The sequence below is a fragment of the Falco rusticolus genome, chromosome 5 (genome assembly GCF_015220075.1).
Source record: "Falco rusticolus isolate bFalRus1 chromosome 5, bFalRus1.pri, whole genome shotgun sequence".
Classification (NCBI taxonomy): Eukaryota; Metazoa; Chordata; class Aves; order Falconiformes; family Falconidae; genus Falco; species Falco rusticolus.
In genome coordinates this window covers 76,327,669-76,345,854 of record NC_051191.1, presented here as the reverse complement: position 1 = coordinate 76,345,854, position 18,186 = coordinate 76,327,669, and the positions used below count along the sequence as shown (strand labels likewise).

The following is an 18,186-nucleotide window of genomic DNA, read 5'->3' as shown; positions in this document are numbered from 1 at the left end:
AGAGTTTGGGCTGTGAAGGCATTCCTGCAAAGACAGGTGGTATTGAAATATTTACTGGTTTTCGATCTATTTGAATAATAAAACATTTTATTAGAAATATTTCTTTTTGGAAACCAAGGCAATCTCATGTCAGTTGTGCAGATTTCAGAGGAAGAAAAAGAAAAAAAGATTTTAGTATTCTTCTTTTTAATCCCATCTCTTGCCTTATCTTTACACAAATGATACTATGATTTAAACTTTGGTTAGACCTGGTTCAAAGCCTCCTCATGAAACACTAATGAAAAGACGTATTTTCAATTAATTTTTTTTTTAAGTGCCTGCTTTCTGAAATTATTTTAAGTCTTTTTACTGGAAGATTAAGAAATTTGCAATATCATTTTGAGAAGTTTCACTTGGTAGAGGTGGAGAATGTTTGTTTAAATACTGAGCTTTCCTGTGACCGGGGAGGGTAAAAGTATTTTCTTGCCATTGTCTGGTCTAATACTCTACAATTTTCCCATGTTATAAATAAGTACTTTTTATCTCTAGAGAGAACCTTTTAGAAAAGAGTAACCCAGGTTTTCATATCTCTAGTATGCTATGAGGCTCAAAGACCTAGTATTTTCTAAAATAACCAGGAGTTTCTCATTTTTGCCACAACCGGGGACTTCGTTGTAGTTACTGAACCCCTCCCATCTGGGGGTATTTGAGTATGCCTGGGTGGTGGTGTCCTTGCTAGCTCTGCTGTAGCACCACACCTCTGGGAGCCGGGATATCAGAACTACTCAAGGTTTATTAGCTCCCACCAAGGCACCAGGAAATATGACAGTGGTGGTGAAGACAAATGGAGGAAGCTCATTTCTCAGCTATGCCTCCTGCATGGCCTTGTTCTGCCCTCAGGGTCACCTCCATCTGCCAAGGGACTTTGTGTGACAGTGACTCCCCCAAAACCGACCTTTTCTTTTGCTTTGCTTTATTGTTTAAGGAATTGTGATTTGAAGATGAAGCAAAATTAAAAGCAGATTATAGTAATATAGTTAACTGTGTTTCGTTTTGCTTTCCATTCTTGTCCTTATCTTTCTCTTCCCCTGCCATGTATTTCCCTCTATGTGAAATCAGTGGTAATGTCAGGTGCCAAGTAGATACCAGCAGAGACTGGCACCCTTGATTCTGCCAGAGCAGCAGCAACACACATTCTCTGGGCTATCTTACTGCATTTTCTTTGAGATAAACCGTTTCTACATGTGAGAAGGTAACAGAGACTATTTCAAAGGGTTTCAGGGAGCACCAGCTTCTATTGGTAGCTCTGCAATGTGGGAAACAGACTAAGATTGCCAAACATCTTTCATGTAATCCAGCAAAAAGCCATCACACAATCACAAGTCAGTCACAACCAACCTGGGCTGGATTTTAGCCAGTCTTTCTTACTCTCTGTTCTTGGTCCCACAGGAATTGCTCACATTTTCTGGAAATTTTTGCATCTGTTTCCTTTCCCTACCTATCTGCGTGGGTTTTCTGCTAAAATAAACTTGGTCTGTTCACTCCTGTCATTCATTTAATCTTTCTAGCCTCTTTTCTGAAATTGCAGTACCTTTGCAGCATTGCAAATCTTTGCTTTTACTGCTGACAGAATGAAGTTATATTTCTGACACATGCCTATTTCTAAATCTAAGATAAAACCCCTCTTTGCGACTGGATGACACATGCGGTTTTCTGGCTGCCACTCAGAGCAGGAACATCTTGTCAGAGATAAGACTGCAAGCCTGCCTGCTCAAGATGCTGTCCCCAAGCACAAATTATATCCAAACTGAAAACACATGTAATTGCTAAACAAACTTGAATTTGTTTATATTTAATATACCAGCAGCTGTTTGCTTGTATGATGTCCAGGATTTCTCCGGCCAGTCTACTTAATAGTGTAGAATTCTATTTCCTTGGGTCAGTTTGCGTGCTTATTTGTTTTCTTTTCTTTTCAACCTCTGTTGGGGTGAGTTGTAGTCACTGAAACAACTGTGTTTTCCTAAAGATCTAGGCAGAACCAGGCAACTTCAAGAATGAAGATGGAAAGAAAGTCTTATGTTCATTTAGTTAACAATAAAAAAAACAGAAGTCCATGACATAGATTATTACATTTCCAGCATACCCAATGCAAGGTTTCTCACTTAGCTTCAGCAGTCTGCTCTTAGATGGATGCTTTGCACCCAAGACATTGTGAGCGGCTGAGGAAGGGTAGCTGTCTCAATCAATTTGTTTCATCCTCTGTTTTCTTGCTAGAGAAAATTTTGGTGTTTTTTTTTAAGCCTCATGAAAGGACATACTGTTTTTTGAGATGAGAGCATCTTAGATTCTCACTGGGGAGCCAAGCTCACCCAGACATTCTTATTAGTGAGCCAGAAATATCCAGATCTGATGCAACTGTGCAGCGTAAAGGTCAGATCCAGGATGCTGGAAAACAATCCTTCAGCTTCACTGAAGCTGAGATCTGACCATATGTATTTGTTGACTGTAACTGGGTTGTTTAGCCAAATGTTGATTTTCCTCACTCTTGTGAAGCACACAAGATGCTAGAATTAGAAGGCCAGAGCAGGGACACTCACAGGCGTAGATGGGGAGCTGCTTTCCACAAGCTATCTGAAAAGTTAACGTTATGCTTTTTTTGGATAGTCAACCATCAAACTACATTTATGCAACCAAAATTTACATGTGTAGTGTAACATTTGGCTTGAAACAGGCATCTTGAACTTTCACTAACTTCATGTTCCTGTCTCCATCAGAAACTTAAAGTGTGTTTTGTTTGGCTTCCATGCCTAACAGAGTAAACCAAAAACTCTGGGAGAGGAGTTGTCTCTGTCGTCTTCTAAATTGCTTGGTCATTGTGCTTAATTGTGGTGCTGTAGTTTCTCACATGAACTTTTACAAAGAAAACACAAGAAAATCCCACTATGTTAATAGTTTAGTAAACAACTGAAATGAGAATGCTTGTTTCCTCATGGATTATTTCCTGTCTCTGCTGCTGAAGGTATGTTCCGTTCTTTCTAGCACCAGGAATTGAGCCAATGACTGTAAGTGACAATCGGGTGATCTAAAGACATCATATTTCATGCTATGTTCTGTTTCTTACTTTATAGTTACTATAATTACAATGTATTTGGTACTATTATATTTTGCTTTCATAAATAATACATACTGATACAGTTGAACTGTATCAGCTGATCCTGATACAGTTGAACTCCACCATTCCTTAAACTAGCAGTACTCTAACAAAGTCCTGAAAGTCCTGAGTAGCACCGGTAGCAGTTTGTAGCACCATATGGATCCCCTACCCAGGCAGAAGTAATTACCCCTATAACTAAAACTGATGGGAAGAAACTAACCACAACAATTGCTTGTTGTTTGTGTTATAAAGATTTATGGTTTACTTTACATACAGGGTATGTTCATAAAAAGTGTTTAAAACAGTTCACAAATAATTAAACACTGTGGCTTATCTGAGTCAAACAATTCAATGACTTGCATATAACTTAGATCTAATGTCTTTTAACTCTTCTGGAAGTTACTGGAACAGAATCATACAAATTTTGTGTAATGTATGAACTTCGTAAACCATGTCTACAACTTTTTAAATTATTTGTTATAAAATTAACTTTTTGTTAAACAAGGGTGCAACTGTAGTAAGAGATTTCACTTGTACCTGGTCCTAAAATTAACTTATCAACAAAAAAGAGAATCCAGTTACACTGTTTTGAGGACTGAGTATAAGTGACACACGTGCTGCTGTGCATGTCAGTGTGTATGTACGGGTTACGTTCAAGATTTCTTGTATTTTCTTGTATTTTCTTACCACATTCAACCACATATAGTTTGATGATATTCTAAGTTATTACTGTATTATATCTTCAGTGCAATTTAAAGTAGTCTTTTTCAGATTGTGTTCGGAATCAGAATGTTTATTTGGAAGTTATAAAAAATAGCAGCAATATAAATACAGACTAAGTGAAGTTATGACAACATAGAGGGTAACATAAGCATACATGATGAACCCCAGAGTAAAATAATTGCTAGAAGTCTTAATTAAGATCAAACAGGCAGTGTTAATGAAAAATAAAGGCTGATCAGTACGTTAGTTGTCACAGTCTGCCTGATTTAAGCATTTTCAGAGCCATTGAGCTGAAAACATTTTTAGAGCATTATACAATGGAGAGGTCATTGTATCAGACTGAACATTTTGCAGAACAGCACTACTAAGAGATGTGTGATACCTAGATGGCAGACTGGATTAATGTAGTAGACTCACACCCAAATCTCTCCTAGGCCAGGAACAAAAATGAATGTGGATTGTGGGTCATATAACAATGTCTGCTACTCTCCCGTGAACAATCTTTTGTAACAGAAAGTCAGAAAAAAAACAGGAATGCAGTAGGAGAAAGCTTCTCAAATTGTACCTAAAATGCTGAAAGATAATTTAGTTTAATTAGATTAGTGTTTTCTTTTCTTAAGTGGCATTTTTCTTCCTGTTTGTAATATATTTTCCATTGGATTCTGTTTTGCTGTCTTTTTGAAAGTTGAATTTGCTGAGAATGTGTCTGTATTTGAAAAGTTTATTTTACTGTCTGCCAGCATGGCCAAAGAGAATATGCACCCATTTTTGTGCTAGGCTTTAGAGACTACCTTGAGTAGCAGCATATGGAATTAAGATACTGCATTTATTAACAATTAACATGAAAAACCCAGAACCTTTCAATGCTGCACACTTCAGTATCATGACAATACAGTAAGGATTTTTTTGGTGTACAGACTTAAAATGTTTAGTCTTTCCCTTGTTTTGGGAACTATGATTTTTCACTTGACCCATAGTTACATCAGTTCTAGAAGCAGAGGCACACAGATCAATGCAAAAATTAAGAGAAGCAGCTAGGAACAACAATTTATGTTCAAAACCAGTGATGCAGTTGTGCATATGATGGGAGAGGGGGGACAAAAGGCTGTGTAGTAAAAGATGTAGTTCTGCAGATACTTTCTGGTTAAGGCTTGGGTGGAAGATCCATTGCTTGATATTTTGCCCACGCTGTACCACATACTGAAGCAAAACTGCTGTGGGTGTGATCCTGTACTGTCTTGGGAAAAGCCTAGAATAATTCCATAGGTGTTTCCCCTCTCTTCCCTGGTTCTACGTTATATCAGTCATCTTCAGGAAGGAGCAACACGTGAAGCACAGGGCACCCCTCTTGGTGCTGGGGCCCCTCTGCTGAGCTGGGACTTATGGTGATTAAGAGAAAAACTTCAAACACATTTAAATGAACAGGAGAATCCCACCCAATTTTTCCATTATTGTGGTTTTTTACTTGAATGACTTAACTTTCCACCCATTTGTACAAATCAGGCTGTTTGGCCTCGATCGTGCCAGTTACCCGCAGAGGGAACCCCGTTTTTGCTGGAGCTGCCCATCGCTGGGGAGAGGAGCATGCTGGCTGCCCGTGCCTGGCAGTGCCAGCAGCTCCGGCAGGACGCCACCCGCCTCCCCTGTGGTTCACCCTTCGTCCTGGGGGCAAGGCAGGCTGAACACCAAGGCAGGCACTAAGATGCTTGAGAAACATCCCCCTGTAACATCAGGGGAATTTTTCCTATGTTGTTATTCACACTTTGGGCTCTTTATGTAAAAAGCATGTGCACATGAGGTGGCTGCTAAACATCAACTAAAATGAGGCAAAACTTTGCTTCTCGGGAGGTGATAGTGAGGGGAGATGGTAACTCAGACATCTTACTACTTCTATGATAGCAGGATAGTTATGGCCTACGATAGCGGACCGGTTATTTTACTACCAGAAGTTCACTCCATCCAGTTCCAGTATAGGAAATGTGCGTGAGGTGTGTATTTCTAGTTTGTTTCAGAGTCTGTACCGCATCCTCCTAAAGACAATACTGGACAAAGTAATTTTAGGAGTATTTTTCTCTCCCATGTATATGCATTTTTATAGCAACTAAACTATTTAGGAAGGAATTTAGCATGTTTTTGTATTTTTTAGTGTGATTTATATGTTCTGTCTTAAAAGGTTCAGTATTGTCTGAAGAATCAGCTTGCAAAAAAAATAAATCTCATGTATCAACAATGATTCATAAATCATTTGTGTATGTAGATTGATACAGAAGACACCCGCCTAAATACTGCGCTTTCTGAAAAATAAAAATAAACACAGGCAAATAAACATGGATTTGTTTTAGATTACATTCTTAAACAAGCCAAACTATTTATTTGCTGCATTTTTATTTGAATATTTTTTTCAGGTCTAAACAAAAGTTTGTTTAGAAATTTTTTTGTAATTTAATTCTTAGGAATTTTGAAAAATACTAAAATGTAAATGAAAAGTTTCGTTGTGGGTGAGTTACTGCTCTTGACTGAAAAATAATAGTCTTTCATTTCACCAGAAAAAAATCTACATTTTCTGAAATAATGGTTTTCAGGCTTAGGAGATTTCTATGGTGTTCTTCTCCAGCTAAACGTGGAACTGAAATAATTTTTCTACAGCTCCAACTACTTGATGAATACAGTAACTGAAATATTGTGGTCTTACACACAGATACCAGAATAAAATTCTACTTTTTCTTTCACTTTTGTTTCAAAAAGTAGTAATTTTGATCTTTGATTTCTCCCGATACTTTTAGCAGTGCACAACTTCTGTCTTCCCAAGTGATTATAACAATGGCAGATATTCAGTGCCTGTAAGTAAACACTGAAAATCACTGGCTTCATTACACTTCTGGGCCGTTAAATATCTTCTTTCATCTGTCTAATTCCTCTCTTCTCATTGCTTCAGCAATGTGACTCAATCAGCCATGTGTTATCTTTCCCAGATCTTTTCTGAACATAGCGTAGTGTGCAGGAATGCGGTTTGTCAAACGCATTGTGTCTGAAATCCTTTGTTGGGAGAAATGGAGAGAAAGAGATTATAAAATGCCGCAAAACCTTCAATAAAGCTGTTCCCAGGTTTCTTGTATCTGTTCAGCCAAACAGAACATTCATACCTCACTTCGATGTATAGGATGGTATAGAGTAGTATACAGTATGTATTGTATCTTCGAACAGCATCTGTTGTCCAGGCTGCAGTTTACAGAGTATAACTTGTGCTTTGGCAAGTTTTTAGACTCATCAAAGCCAACACAGAGGGGAATTTAGAAGAAAGAAATATATCTGTTGTCTATAATGTTGGGGTTCATATTTGGTGAGATTTAAGACCCTGCTATTTTTTGTAGGAGGTGAGCAAAAATACCCACTCAGACTGGTGCTGTGTGTTTCTCATTGCTCTGCTATTATAAACCTTTCTGAGGTAAAGTCGAGCAGTGCAAATAACTTTTGAAGCTGTTAGCTTCTGTCAACCGAGGGAATCTCTGGCTGACTTCCTATAGCATTTCCTCCTCAGAATTTCGTACACAAAGTTTCTTAGTAGCTGTCTTTTACGCTATTTTGTGTTCAGTTAAGAACTTCTATATGCAGAGAAACATCTGCTAAATTCATCATAAAGCCTTGGCACTTGGTTTCGAGGCTTTGATAGTGCAAGACCAGGCTCACCTTGAAGGCCGTGTGTGTAGATGCCACGGGTGGCAGGTACGTTCATGTAGTTTCTGGAAGAATGAAAAGGGAGGGCAGCGATCGTTTTCACCTATGGAAGCAAAAACTTTGCAACAGCCCTGAAAAAAACATCTATTTACAGTACGTTATCACTGTAAGTTTAAGTTGAACGTTTTACACTGGAGTTGTTTTGAGAAATTAGTGTAGAGTAGGTAGGAGTAGCCATGTTACGAAGTGACCAACAAGCTGCCCAGTCCACACTGATGTGTGCACCAGTGTTTTGGGGTATAGATGCTGTTTTCATGGTAGTGAGCTGAGTTACGCTGTGAATTCTCTGTCAGTGTACCCTGAGATAATTTGTCTCTCCTTTCCAGGTCAGATATCCAAGGGGAAGTCTTGGAAGTCTTTGTAATGCAAATCTAGCTAGCCTTCGTTCACATAAGTAATGCTAGATACTGACCCATAAGGACTGAGTTCAGGATTTCTGTGAATATGTGGGATTTGAATTAACTCACTAATGAAAGCCTCCAAGAGCATCAGGCGCATTCAATATCTAAATTGCTTACATGGTTTAGAAAGCTAAAATTGGCTCAGGGATGATTAAGAGAAAGCTGGTTGATACTGCTCGTTGGCAAAAACATTAACAGGAATCCACCATGGCACTTGGATGTTTGTTGAACAGCTGGTATGTTTTGTTTAATATATTCAAAGGGAAAAGTGTCAGTAGGTTTGTTGGAGATGGGCTGTGCTTATGGTGGATGACATGTAATTGAGATGTGTATTAGTGAAGAAGTGAAATAGCGAAGAAGCAGATCCAAGCAAAAAAGCTTGGATATAATCTTTGGTAGATTTTGTGTGTTAGAAAATACACAGCACATTAAAGGCAAATAAAAATGTGCCAGACAGTAACAACCATTAAATTTATACAAGGAAAAAATAACAGTGAGTTCAGTTATTCAAGTCTGATAATCACCTGTGGGACAGACAACTTCCTGGAGTGTCCTTTAAATCCATGATATTTTCACAAAAGATTAGAATGTGGGTATGGAATAGGGAAATCACTAGTCCTGGGTTTCTACATGCAGCAGAGACACCCTATATTCCACAGTAGTACTTGTTGTGTTTGCCCCAGAGGAGATTTGTCCTTTATTACACTGTTTTGTTGATTGTATACCTCTTTTCAGCTGCATTCTTCTGCCTTACGGAACACAGTCCTGATGCAAATAAAAATTGCAATTAAAGTTACTGGCAGACTGGATGTGTATCATTAGTTTGTAGCTTTATTTCAGTACTAATGTTTTCCATTTTTCTTTCTTGTTTTTACAGAGGGTATGAACTGTATGAACAAAGATCATGGGTGTGCACACATCTGCCGGGAGACGCCCAAAGGTGGGGTAGCCTGTGAATGTAGGCCTGGCTTTGAACTTGCCAAAAACCAGAAGGACTGCAAATGTAGGTAGATGAAGATTAAATTTCAAATGCCACAAAATGTCTTATTTTCATCATTGTTATTATTTTCCAGAAGCCAAGAAATCAACTTTGTTTGGCCAAAGGTGATTTGTAATTTTAGTAATGTATTTTTTGCGGTAGAAGGTGTATTTGGGAATGGATAAGAGGGATTGAGTAGCAGAATGTTGGCAGTGACTCTGTTAGCAAAATGGTAACAACTTTTCTACCTTTCTATGAACGCAGAAATGTGAGGGATCAGTTTAATCCAGGCTTACCTTGTAAAGCAAAACAAATAAAGCATAGAGGGTTCTGGCTTGGAATATTTTGCAAGGTCCACAATGATAGATGCATTGATAATTCTACTAATAGATTTAATGATAAACCTACCAGAGCTATCAATTTAAGAGGGTGAATTCCTCTTTTCTAAAGGCTAGATATAAATGTCTGCTCTAGTCCTGATTCCACTGCATGCAGTCTACTTCTCTTGTTATTACCTGGAAAACATGCAGTTGTGTCATATATACAGTTCAAACAAAATCCCTGACTGATGTATTCTTGAAGCTAGGATGCTGAAGATACAGATACTCATTAGCCCACAAAATTGAAAATTGTTCTGTACGGGTTAAAATAATCGACCCTCTGTAACTGAGCGCTGTCATCTGAAAGCTTCCGAATTGCATGGGCATCTTTCTGATGGCTTCAGTGAGTGTAAGGTGTGATTCCAATAGCTTGCTTTCCTACTTGGTAGCTTTGTGAGAGACAAACAAAAAGGAAATGCAATAAAATTACATTAAACATGTTATGTGCTTTGCACAGGGCCAGTATTTTTATGATAGTCTTTCTTCCACTTCACCTTTTTTCTTCCTGCAATCTCCACTGCGTAAATATGCTTAGGTTGTATTAGTTTGCAAGTACAAAGTCAAAGAATCACCTTTTAGTATCATAAAGAAATGCCACAGGATACTGTACAGCCTGACTGCTCCTCAGTGTTAGAGGGTGCCCAGGGCCAAAGGCAAAAAGCACAGAGAAAATTTGCCTTTATGGTAATTTTCATTCTCAATGTTTATTAGAAGTGAACATTGCATGTTGTTAATTGCAGTGCAACATAGCTACATTGGTAAAGTGGGAGAGGATGTTTATTTATGTTGTTTAGTATTTGTTTCCACAAATGTGTACATTCCTTAAGAATTCCATTACTCTTTTTCTTAGTGAGATGGTGACAGGAGGATTACAGCCTTTTCTGGAGCAATATTTCTAAATGCCTCAGGGTTTAATAGAGTGAAAAACTTTGATTTATTCTGTGCCCTGTGGTTGTCAAATTGTAGTTGGAAGTATAATGAACTTCTGCTGACAGACCTCTAAGTAGGGACGCTGAGTTTTCCAAGGTTGCAGTTTGCTGCAGAGTGCACCGGCCCCTAAACCCACAGTACATCCCGCAAATATGTTCCATAGTCTTACTTAAAATAACTCTATTTCTAGCCTTTACAAACACAAAGAAGTATAATGCTGTAGCCAGATAGCCTGGCTATAAAATACAATAATTGTGAGATTACAGCAGGCTATTTATAAAGGCCTGGTTCTGAAACCAAATCTTGACTCTTAAAAAAACTTTTTAACAGCTAGCCATTTCAGTGGAATTGGCTTAAATCTTGAGCTGCAACTTTGCAAGTACTGAATACAGCTGGGTTGAAGAGCTGGAAAAAAGATGCTTGTCAGCCTGGACTAGGTCTGTAGCCTTGTATACCAGGGACTGGTAGGATCAGATATACCCCTAGTATATCCCTCTCAATTATTCTGATTTATCATAGTCCCTCCAGGAGACTGTGCCTTTCAGAGTTTTTCAGAGCTTGCTTCTCTGGTTTTTTATGTGAACAAGTGACAGAGAACCAGTACTTCGTGAGGTGAATTTTTTATCTTCCAGTTTGCAAATGCAGGGGGTTGGACTTGATGATCCTTAGGGATCCCTTCCAGCTCAAGATCTCCTATGATTCTATGAATCAGAATACTGTGAGAGGTTTTCGGATGTATTGGCCCAAGCCCACTAGTAAAGAGACAAGTGTTCCTCAAAGGAAAAAAAGATGTTAAAATAAGTTAGCATAAAAAATTGGAGAGAGGCTCCCTGCTTTTTATGTATGCATTATGAGGTTGTCATTACATCCTAATTACATGATTACGTATCACCTGATCATACCATCACTGCTAATAAGGCAGTCACACTTTTTTCATTCAGCATATATGATGGTCAGTGCTCGTTAAACAGGCTTTTGGTCAATAGCTTCCTTTCCATAATTCAGTGTCATGCCTTTCCTGCTGCACAGTATTTAAACCCTATTGTGAACATAAAATTTTTAATTTCCTCATGGGTTTTCCCATGATAGTCGTTACTATAATATGGAAGTGCTTTGTAGGCATTGTTAATGTATTTTCAGAATATTCTTGTCAAGTTTAAAAGTACTGGTTTGCCTATCTTACAGATGAGGAATGAATATAAAGATGTTAACGTCAAAGACATTTAGTAGAGATAGGTGATTAACAGGAAACACCCAGAACCCAGCTCAGCATTTACAGCATTTTAGTATGATCAAAGCCAGGCTCCCAGTAGTTCCAGCTGTAGTTGCAAATGCCACGGAGAAAGGTATATATCAGTAACCTGTAATAGATATGATTCAGGTGGCTTGCCAAGCCCTAAGTAGGAATTCCATGACAGAGGCAGAAATAGATTAGAGATTTTAAGGCTCTATTCGCTGTCTGAACAAGACCGTCTTTTCTTGACAGTCTCTTTCTGATTTACTACTCACTCTGCAGCAAATGAAACAAGATTCTCCAGCTGTTTCCAGGAGCCTGACTTTGCCCAGCTCCCCTGTGCACTGAATAAGACAGGAGTGTTTTCTGCATTTGTCATTAAAGATGGTTATCATGATACAATAAGTCTATGTATCAGAAGTCTGGTATTTGGTGGCCTTTGAGTGCTTAATATTGCAGCCTTAATGGTTTCTTATTGTAAATTTTAAACATGCAAGTTCTCAGTTACCAAAAATAAATATAAAAATCTTTCCCACCATGCTAGGAAAACACAGAAGCATTGAGGCTGGATGGGATCTCAAGAGGTCACCTAGGAATACAACAAGCAGAATCATAGAGATCCATGCATAATTCCTCAGAAGGACTGCATCCTTTAGATCCAAAGCAGCAGTAAACAACCATCTTCTGTTTACACAAACCATTAGAAGAAGATTATGTTTTGTCAGTGATTTTCATAGATACTTGCTGGAGAAGCAGAAAAAAGAGACATAGGAATAGTGAATTCAGTTCTAGATTATAGTGGGGAAACATGGGATATGACCTCCTGTTTCTGTATCTGTATCCATGATAGATTTTAAGTTCCTGCCTCTGAGCATGATTGCATTAGAAATTTTTGATAAACTGAAGATTTTTCCCCAAATATAAGCAAACCAAGGCATTTTTTTTAATCTCATTTTTAGTTGGATCAGTTTAGCTGGAACTTGAAAAAGTAAGAGGAAACCGAAAGCAGATGCCCATACCTGCAGGTTGCAACCTAGAAGAGTTATAAACAAGTAAAAGATGAACCTTTTAATGAAAAATGCTGGGTAACCTTAATTACAGCTATTTCTGTCTGCCCCCTCTGATAATGATTTAAGTGAGCAGGAGGGCTAGTGCTAAGTAATTCTAAAAATCATGTCTAGTATGTTTACAGTAAAATGCTGTTGTAACTATGCCAAGTGGCAGCTTTTCAGCTCCCGCTGATAATGTTCTCATGCAACTATTTGCTAGCAATACAAAGATCTCCAGAATGTTAAAAATGTAAGGCTATACTAAAATAAATAATGCAAGCAATGTTGCATGCACAGCTTCATCACATAGAGATGCCCATATATTTATATAAATTATATATTTAATGGCCAATTTAGTTAAAAAACAGTGCAATTTTTGATTTATCTAGAATTACAGTGTGCTGGTTTGAACTGTTGCAGAAAGCCATGCTACAAAACCAAAAGATCTGGCTTGTTGCAAATTCTGTGGCATCTGAGCCATAGTATATATACTTCAATCCACATGCAGACAACATCAGGACATAGTTGTTTAGGAGATTTTTTGAGTTAGTGAGTACTAAATGTTAGATTTAATAATTGGCCATATGTTTTCAAAGACTCCTTGTCATGGGCATGTCAGATGGAATAAACCAGAAAAAGGATTATGTGAAATTTCAGAGAAGCTCTAAAAACAGGATTTAGGCTTTGTTCTGGTATTGTCAATCTGCTGGGCATTTTAGCAAGGAACATTAGTATCATTCCTTAGTGGAATATGTACATTACAATCCCTTTTGTTCTTTAAGATGTCGTTCCTATTCCAGACAGTTGTTTTTTGTCTTTCATCATAAAAATGCCATTTCAAGACTAGTACATATATTTCTATGGATGTAAGCACGGGCTTACCTGCAAAGCTGTGTCTCAGGAATGTTTAGCTCAGCCCAGCCAAACTGAATAGATGATGCTCCCTGCAGCATAGGCAGGTGGCCAGTTTGGAAGATTACGCCACGCTGCCAGGCTGCAGGCCCTGAAAGGTGGCTGGCCAGTTCAAGAGCATGAGCATTATAGTCAGCAGAAAGAATTAATCTTGTTTGAAGACACTTTGAAGCACCAGTGTCAGGGCTTTGGCTCAGGATGCCCCATAGCCCTTTGCTTATAATAGAAACAGGGTTGGGAGAACAGTCTGGTAACTTGGCCACCAGCATTTAGACACCTCACATAGATGATTAGCATCTTTGTAAGGCTTGTGTGCTGTTTCTTCGCATGTTTGTAGCCGACGTGAGCAAAGCCGTCTTTATGAGATGCTGGGTTTAGCCAGTTGTACAGGGTATTTCTCCCACTATCGGAAAGGGCCCAGCGTTTTGGTTACTCTTGAGATATACACAAATGCTGAAGCAGTGTCAGAAGCAATGGTGTTACTCTGGTTTTAAATCTGCTATGTGTGGATAAGTATATCTGAGCTCCTACAGATATGTGTATATTCTCCTTTGGTAAAAACAAAAAAATATTTACTTTTTTCCATCTCTTTTATTGTAACATGATGTATAGCATTTGAAGGTGATCTGTGTCTGTCATAATTTACCATTTGGCCTCTTTTTGTTTGCCTCTTCAATGTCACAGACTCTGAATGCACACAGTCTTTTGCATAGCTGTATAGTCCAAAATTTATCAGAAATAGTTTTTTGAGATTTCTCATTAATTTTGTTTTAATGCTTTCTGACAAAAATGGAGTAGATCTGGATGTCCCTTTGCTTTTAAATAATTTTGCTTTTCTTCCTCTAAACAAGAGAAACTTCTCAGTGTCACTGGTACAGAATTAAGGCCAGAAGAAAATTGATATGACATATTTTACAACTGGATTTTTGTACCAATTTCACCTGCAGAGCTGTCAAGCTCCAGAATTTTTTCCCCAAGTCTTAAAATAAATAAATAAATAAATTGTAGTCTAGACAGGAATTCAAATCCTTCAAAAACATGATTTACTAATATTTATAAGAGACAGGAAGAGGAAATTACCTACATCTGTGTTCATTGACTGGGCAGAACAGGAACAGTGACTTTAGTACGTAGGGAAACTATGAAAGAAGTGTGTGATTCTGCAGGATTCACTATAAGCCCCATCAGTCTAGTGCGATTTTTCATGGACAAATAAGAGTAAGGAAAAGTCCCTTATATTACATGAATCAGAGCAACTGTGTTACAATATTTTCATCTCTGCCAGCAAAGGCTTTCAGCAAGGAATGCCAAAAATAACCACTGTAGTCAAGTTGTTTAAAATGCATACTTTTTTGCTGGTTGCATTTCAAAATCCCCAATAAAAATACTGTTGGACAGAAATGTATTTAAACATCTGGCATAAACAACACCTTTAAGTTAACTTGTGATGGCACTGCAGTCCAACAAGAATAGAAACATTGAATGAACCTCCACGTAGTTCAGGAGGCATATGGGGTCAAGAAGGAGGTGAGGATAGGTAGATGGAAATTACTTTATCCTGGATTAGCTCTGCCAGCATGCACCCGATAGGGTGGATATTGCAAGCAACTGCCTTCTATACCACTTATTATCCTTGCTTGATCACATCCCAGACACAGCTGGCCAGAAGAGAGGTCATGTTTACAGTCAGGCTGCAACCAGCTGATTCAGACAACCTCTGTCTGTTCCTCTAGCTCTCAGCTAAGATGCAAAACAGTATTTAATCTACCTCCAGATTAACCAAGAAGTCACTGTTGCACACATAATGTGGCAGAGAGAGGGAGAGAAGAGAAAGATTAACCCCCAAAAATTGCAAATTAAAGCATGGGCAAAAAGAAGAGACATGAGGAAGGACAGGCGTAGTGTTGAGCAAGGAAATGATTTTTTCGGCATGACTGCATTGAAAAGGTGGGAGGTTTAAGAATGGAGAATTGACATAAAATCTTAATTTGTTTGTTTTGCATCAAAAATAAAGCTAAAATGTTATTGTGTATTGAAGGAAATGAAATGTTGCTTCCATTTGATGCAAAGCAGAAAGATTTGCTTCATCTATTTTCTCACAAAAAGAAATTAGTAGTTAAGTCATAGAACTGGAGAAGCAGAAAAAACACCTGAGGGTACTTGTTGCTTAGGGGGCTTTTTAAATGTAATTCCTTGGAAGCTTAGGATTCTTATGACTTGGGGTATGTGAGTTCAACTCCTTCCTCTGCCTGGTGGGACTGAACCCACAATTCCCATTGTCCAGCCTAGTGTCCAGACTGTCAAACTGCAATAAAGGAACGTGGATCAGGCTGCTGTCCATCTTTCTCATTGACACTCTTTTCAATTGAATGGAGCAGCAATATTCCTGGGAGGAGAGGTGGGAATCCAAGCAGGTCCCCTTCTCAGAGGCTGTTCTTAGCACTAAGCCACAAGACTATTCCTTCTCTATCTCTGGACAACACAAGATTTTATTCAAAGTGTACGATGTGAAGGACCAAGGATGCTTGCACATGTAGTGGCCTCTGGTCTGTGCTCACTTGGGAGATGGACAATTCCTGTTGTGATCTTTGCTAGACTTCAGGGACTGTGTCTGTAAACTTGTGGATCCCACGCTGGCAGGATTTTTTAATGGGAATTCTGTTGGTTATGCTGTGGTGGGTCTCCCCCGGATGATTTTCTTAGAACTGTTCCATTTCAAGCTAAATACTTGAGTAATTACTGAGAGTGGCATGATTGTTCAGCACTGGGACACTCACACCAGAGGTAGGATATTGCAGTTCTAGTTACTGTGACTGAAAATTCCAGTCTACTCCCTTTTAAGAAGCTGCATTAAAGCAGAGTCACTGAGGTCAGTGGGAAATTATGAGTTTAGCACTACTGGATTAGATAGAACCTCAGTTTAGATTTAGATACATAATTTTAAAATCCTGTTAACCAGTATCTTGGGTTTACTGTATATTGCAGTTTGCTACCCTGGGTCTTTTATAAACTTATCTAGGAAAATTCTGCTAAGAACAATGTGAGGAAGTTCTTTCTGATTAGTCAGAGTCAGTATTTAAATTACTGTAACATTTCAAAACATTGAAGTCCTCTGAAACAATGAATATGATGTATGTAACTGAACAGTGATGGTATATTGGATTTCCCCTGTACCTGCCAGTATGTATATACCAATAATAATACTAGTCCAAATTACCTATATATAAAGACAGAAAATTGAATTCAGAATTCAGTCAGATCAAAATTGTGTTATTCAGCATCAAGCTGTGTGACTGCAAAGGATTAAATGGAACAGGGATGTAGGAGAGGCATTGTTAATGGTGCTAGCCAGCTTAATATTTAAAAACTGGTGTGTCCTAATAGTCAGAAATTAAATCCATCATGTGACAAAGGAAGGTGAATCTGATCTATTAATTCATGTAAAATTCAAACCTCTACCTGTCATGAAAATGTTTGTTTTAATATATGTTTAGTATTTTTTTCACTGGAGGACATTTTAATTGCTAAAAAACATTTTGCACTGTATGCTTGGAAGTGAAAGCTAACATCTCCAGTGTTTCCTTCCCAGTTGAGGCCAGCACACTACAGGGCCGTAACAGCCATGTATTTTTTGTTTCATAGAAGAAAAGAAAAAAAAAGTGGTTCCTGTTTTATTTTTAAACATTCTTCTATTCTAGGAGGACCAGTACTTGAAATACTAGATTTCAAGACTTATATGGTTCTATTCTTGCTGTGTGGTCTCTGCTTCCTCCATTTAGAAAATAAAGGGGAAGGAAAAGAGCAATGCTGTCTATAGACTTGAAAATATATGTCTGTATTAGTAGACTGATCATTTCTTCATGCCATATATATCACAGACATGAAGCATGTAACTTTTACAAAGAGGTGGAATTGGCTAGCTACTCATACTAAGATTATGAATACAAATAGACTGGGGAAAGAGTAGCACATGCTTCTTTGCTTCTTTCTCTTTTTTTCTTCACTGCATGGATTGACAGTAGGGCATGAGACAGTAGCGTGGCTAAGATAAGGGGGGGGGGGGTGGGGTGGTGCAGAAAGAACAAGAAATGCCAGTAACTGCGAATACAAATATTGCATTGCCTTATGTCGTGGTATGTACTGCTCTTCTGTGTTCTGAAAGGCCCTCAAGACTAATTGGTTTCATTGTCATTTTATTTATATATATATATATACACATTCATTTGGGGCTTAACTAGTAACCTGTAACTATGGGAATGGAGGCTGCCAACACACCTGTGATGACACAGATACTGGTCCTGTGTGTGGTTGTCATCAGAAGTATGCCCTACATTCAGATGGCCGAACCTGCATTGGTAAGTACTTCTCTGCAGTGCATTTTATTTTGTACTCTTCATAGAATATATATGTGCACATATGTACGTGTGTATGTGTGTGTGTGTGTGTGTTTGTATCTCACAGGCATTTAGCACCATTGCTGAGAGAACTGTGTAACAGCAGTTCCTGGCCATACTAGCTAAGGTCACACTATACAGAGAGAAGCATTTGTGCATGTTTTGTCAAAACATTTGTTAATGAAGTATCCCTTTGTTACTCCTTTGTAACTTTTATTTCTTTTCATAACTCTAATGATTTTCAAAGTTAAAAGGTGTAGAACATTCATAATCACGAATGAAAGTTCAGCTCTTCCGTTCACTTTGTATGAGTCAA

General features: G+C 38.2%; 1 protein-coding gene across 1 annotated transcript in view; it reads left to right on the top strand.

The window, feature by feature from the left end:
• SCUBE1 (signal peptide, CUB domain and EGF like domain containing 1) overlaps positions 1 to 18,186 on the top strand; it is a 218,052-nt gene that overhangs the window by 100,240 nt on the left and 99,626 nt on the right. The window contains exons 5-6 of the mRNA XM_037390251.1: positions 8,870 to 8,995; positions 17,715 to 17,831. Coding sequence (XP_037246148.1) covers positions 8,870 to 8,995; positions 17,715 to 17,831 — 243 coding nt within the window. The remainder of the gene's footprint in view (positions 1 to 8,869; positions 8,996 to 17,714; positions 17,832 to 18,186) is intronic.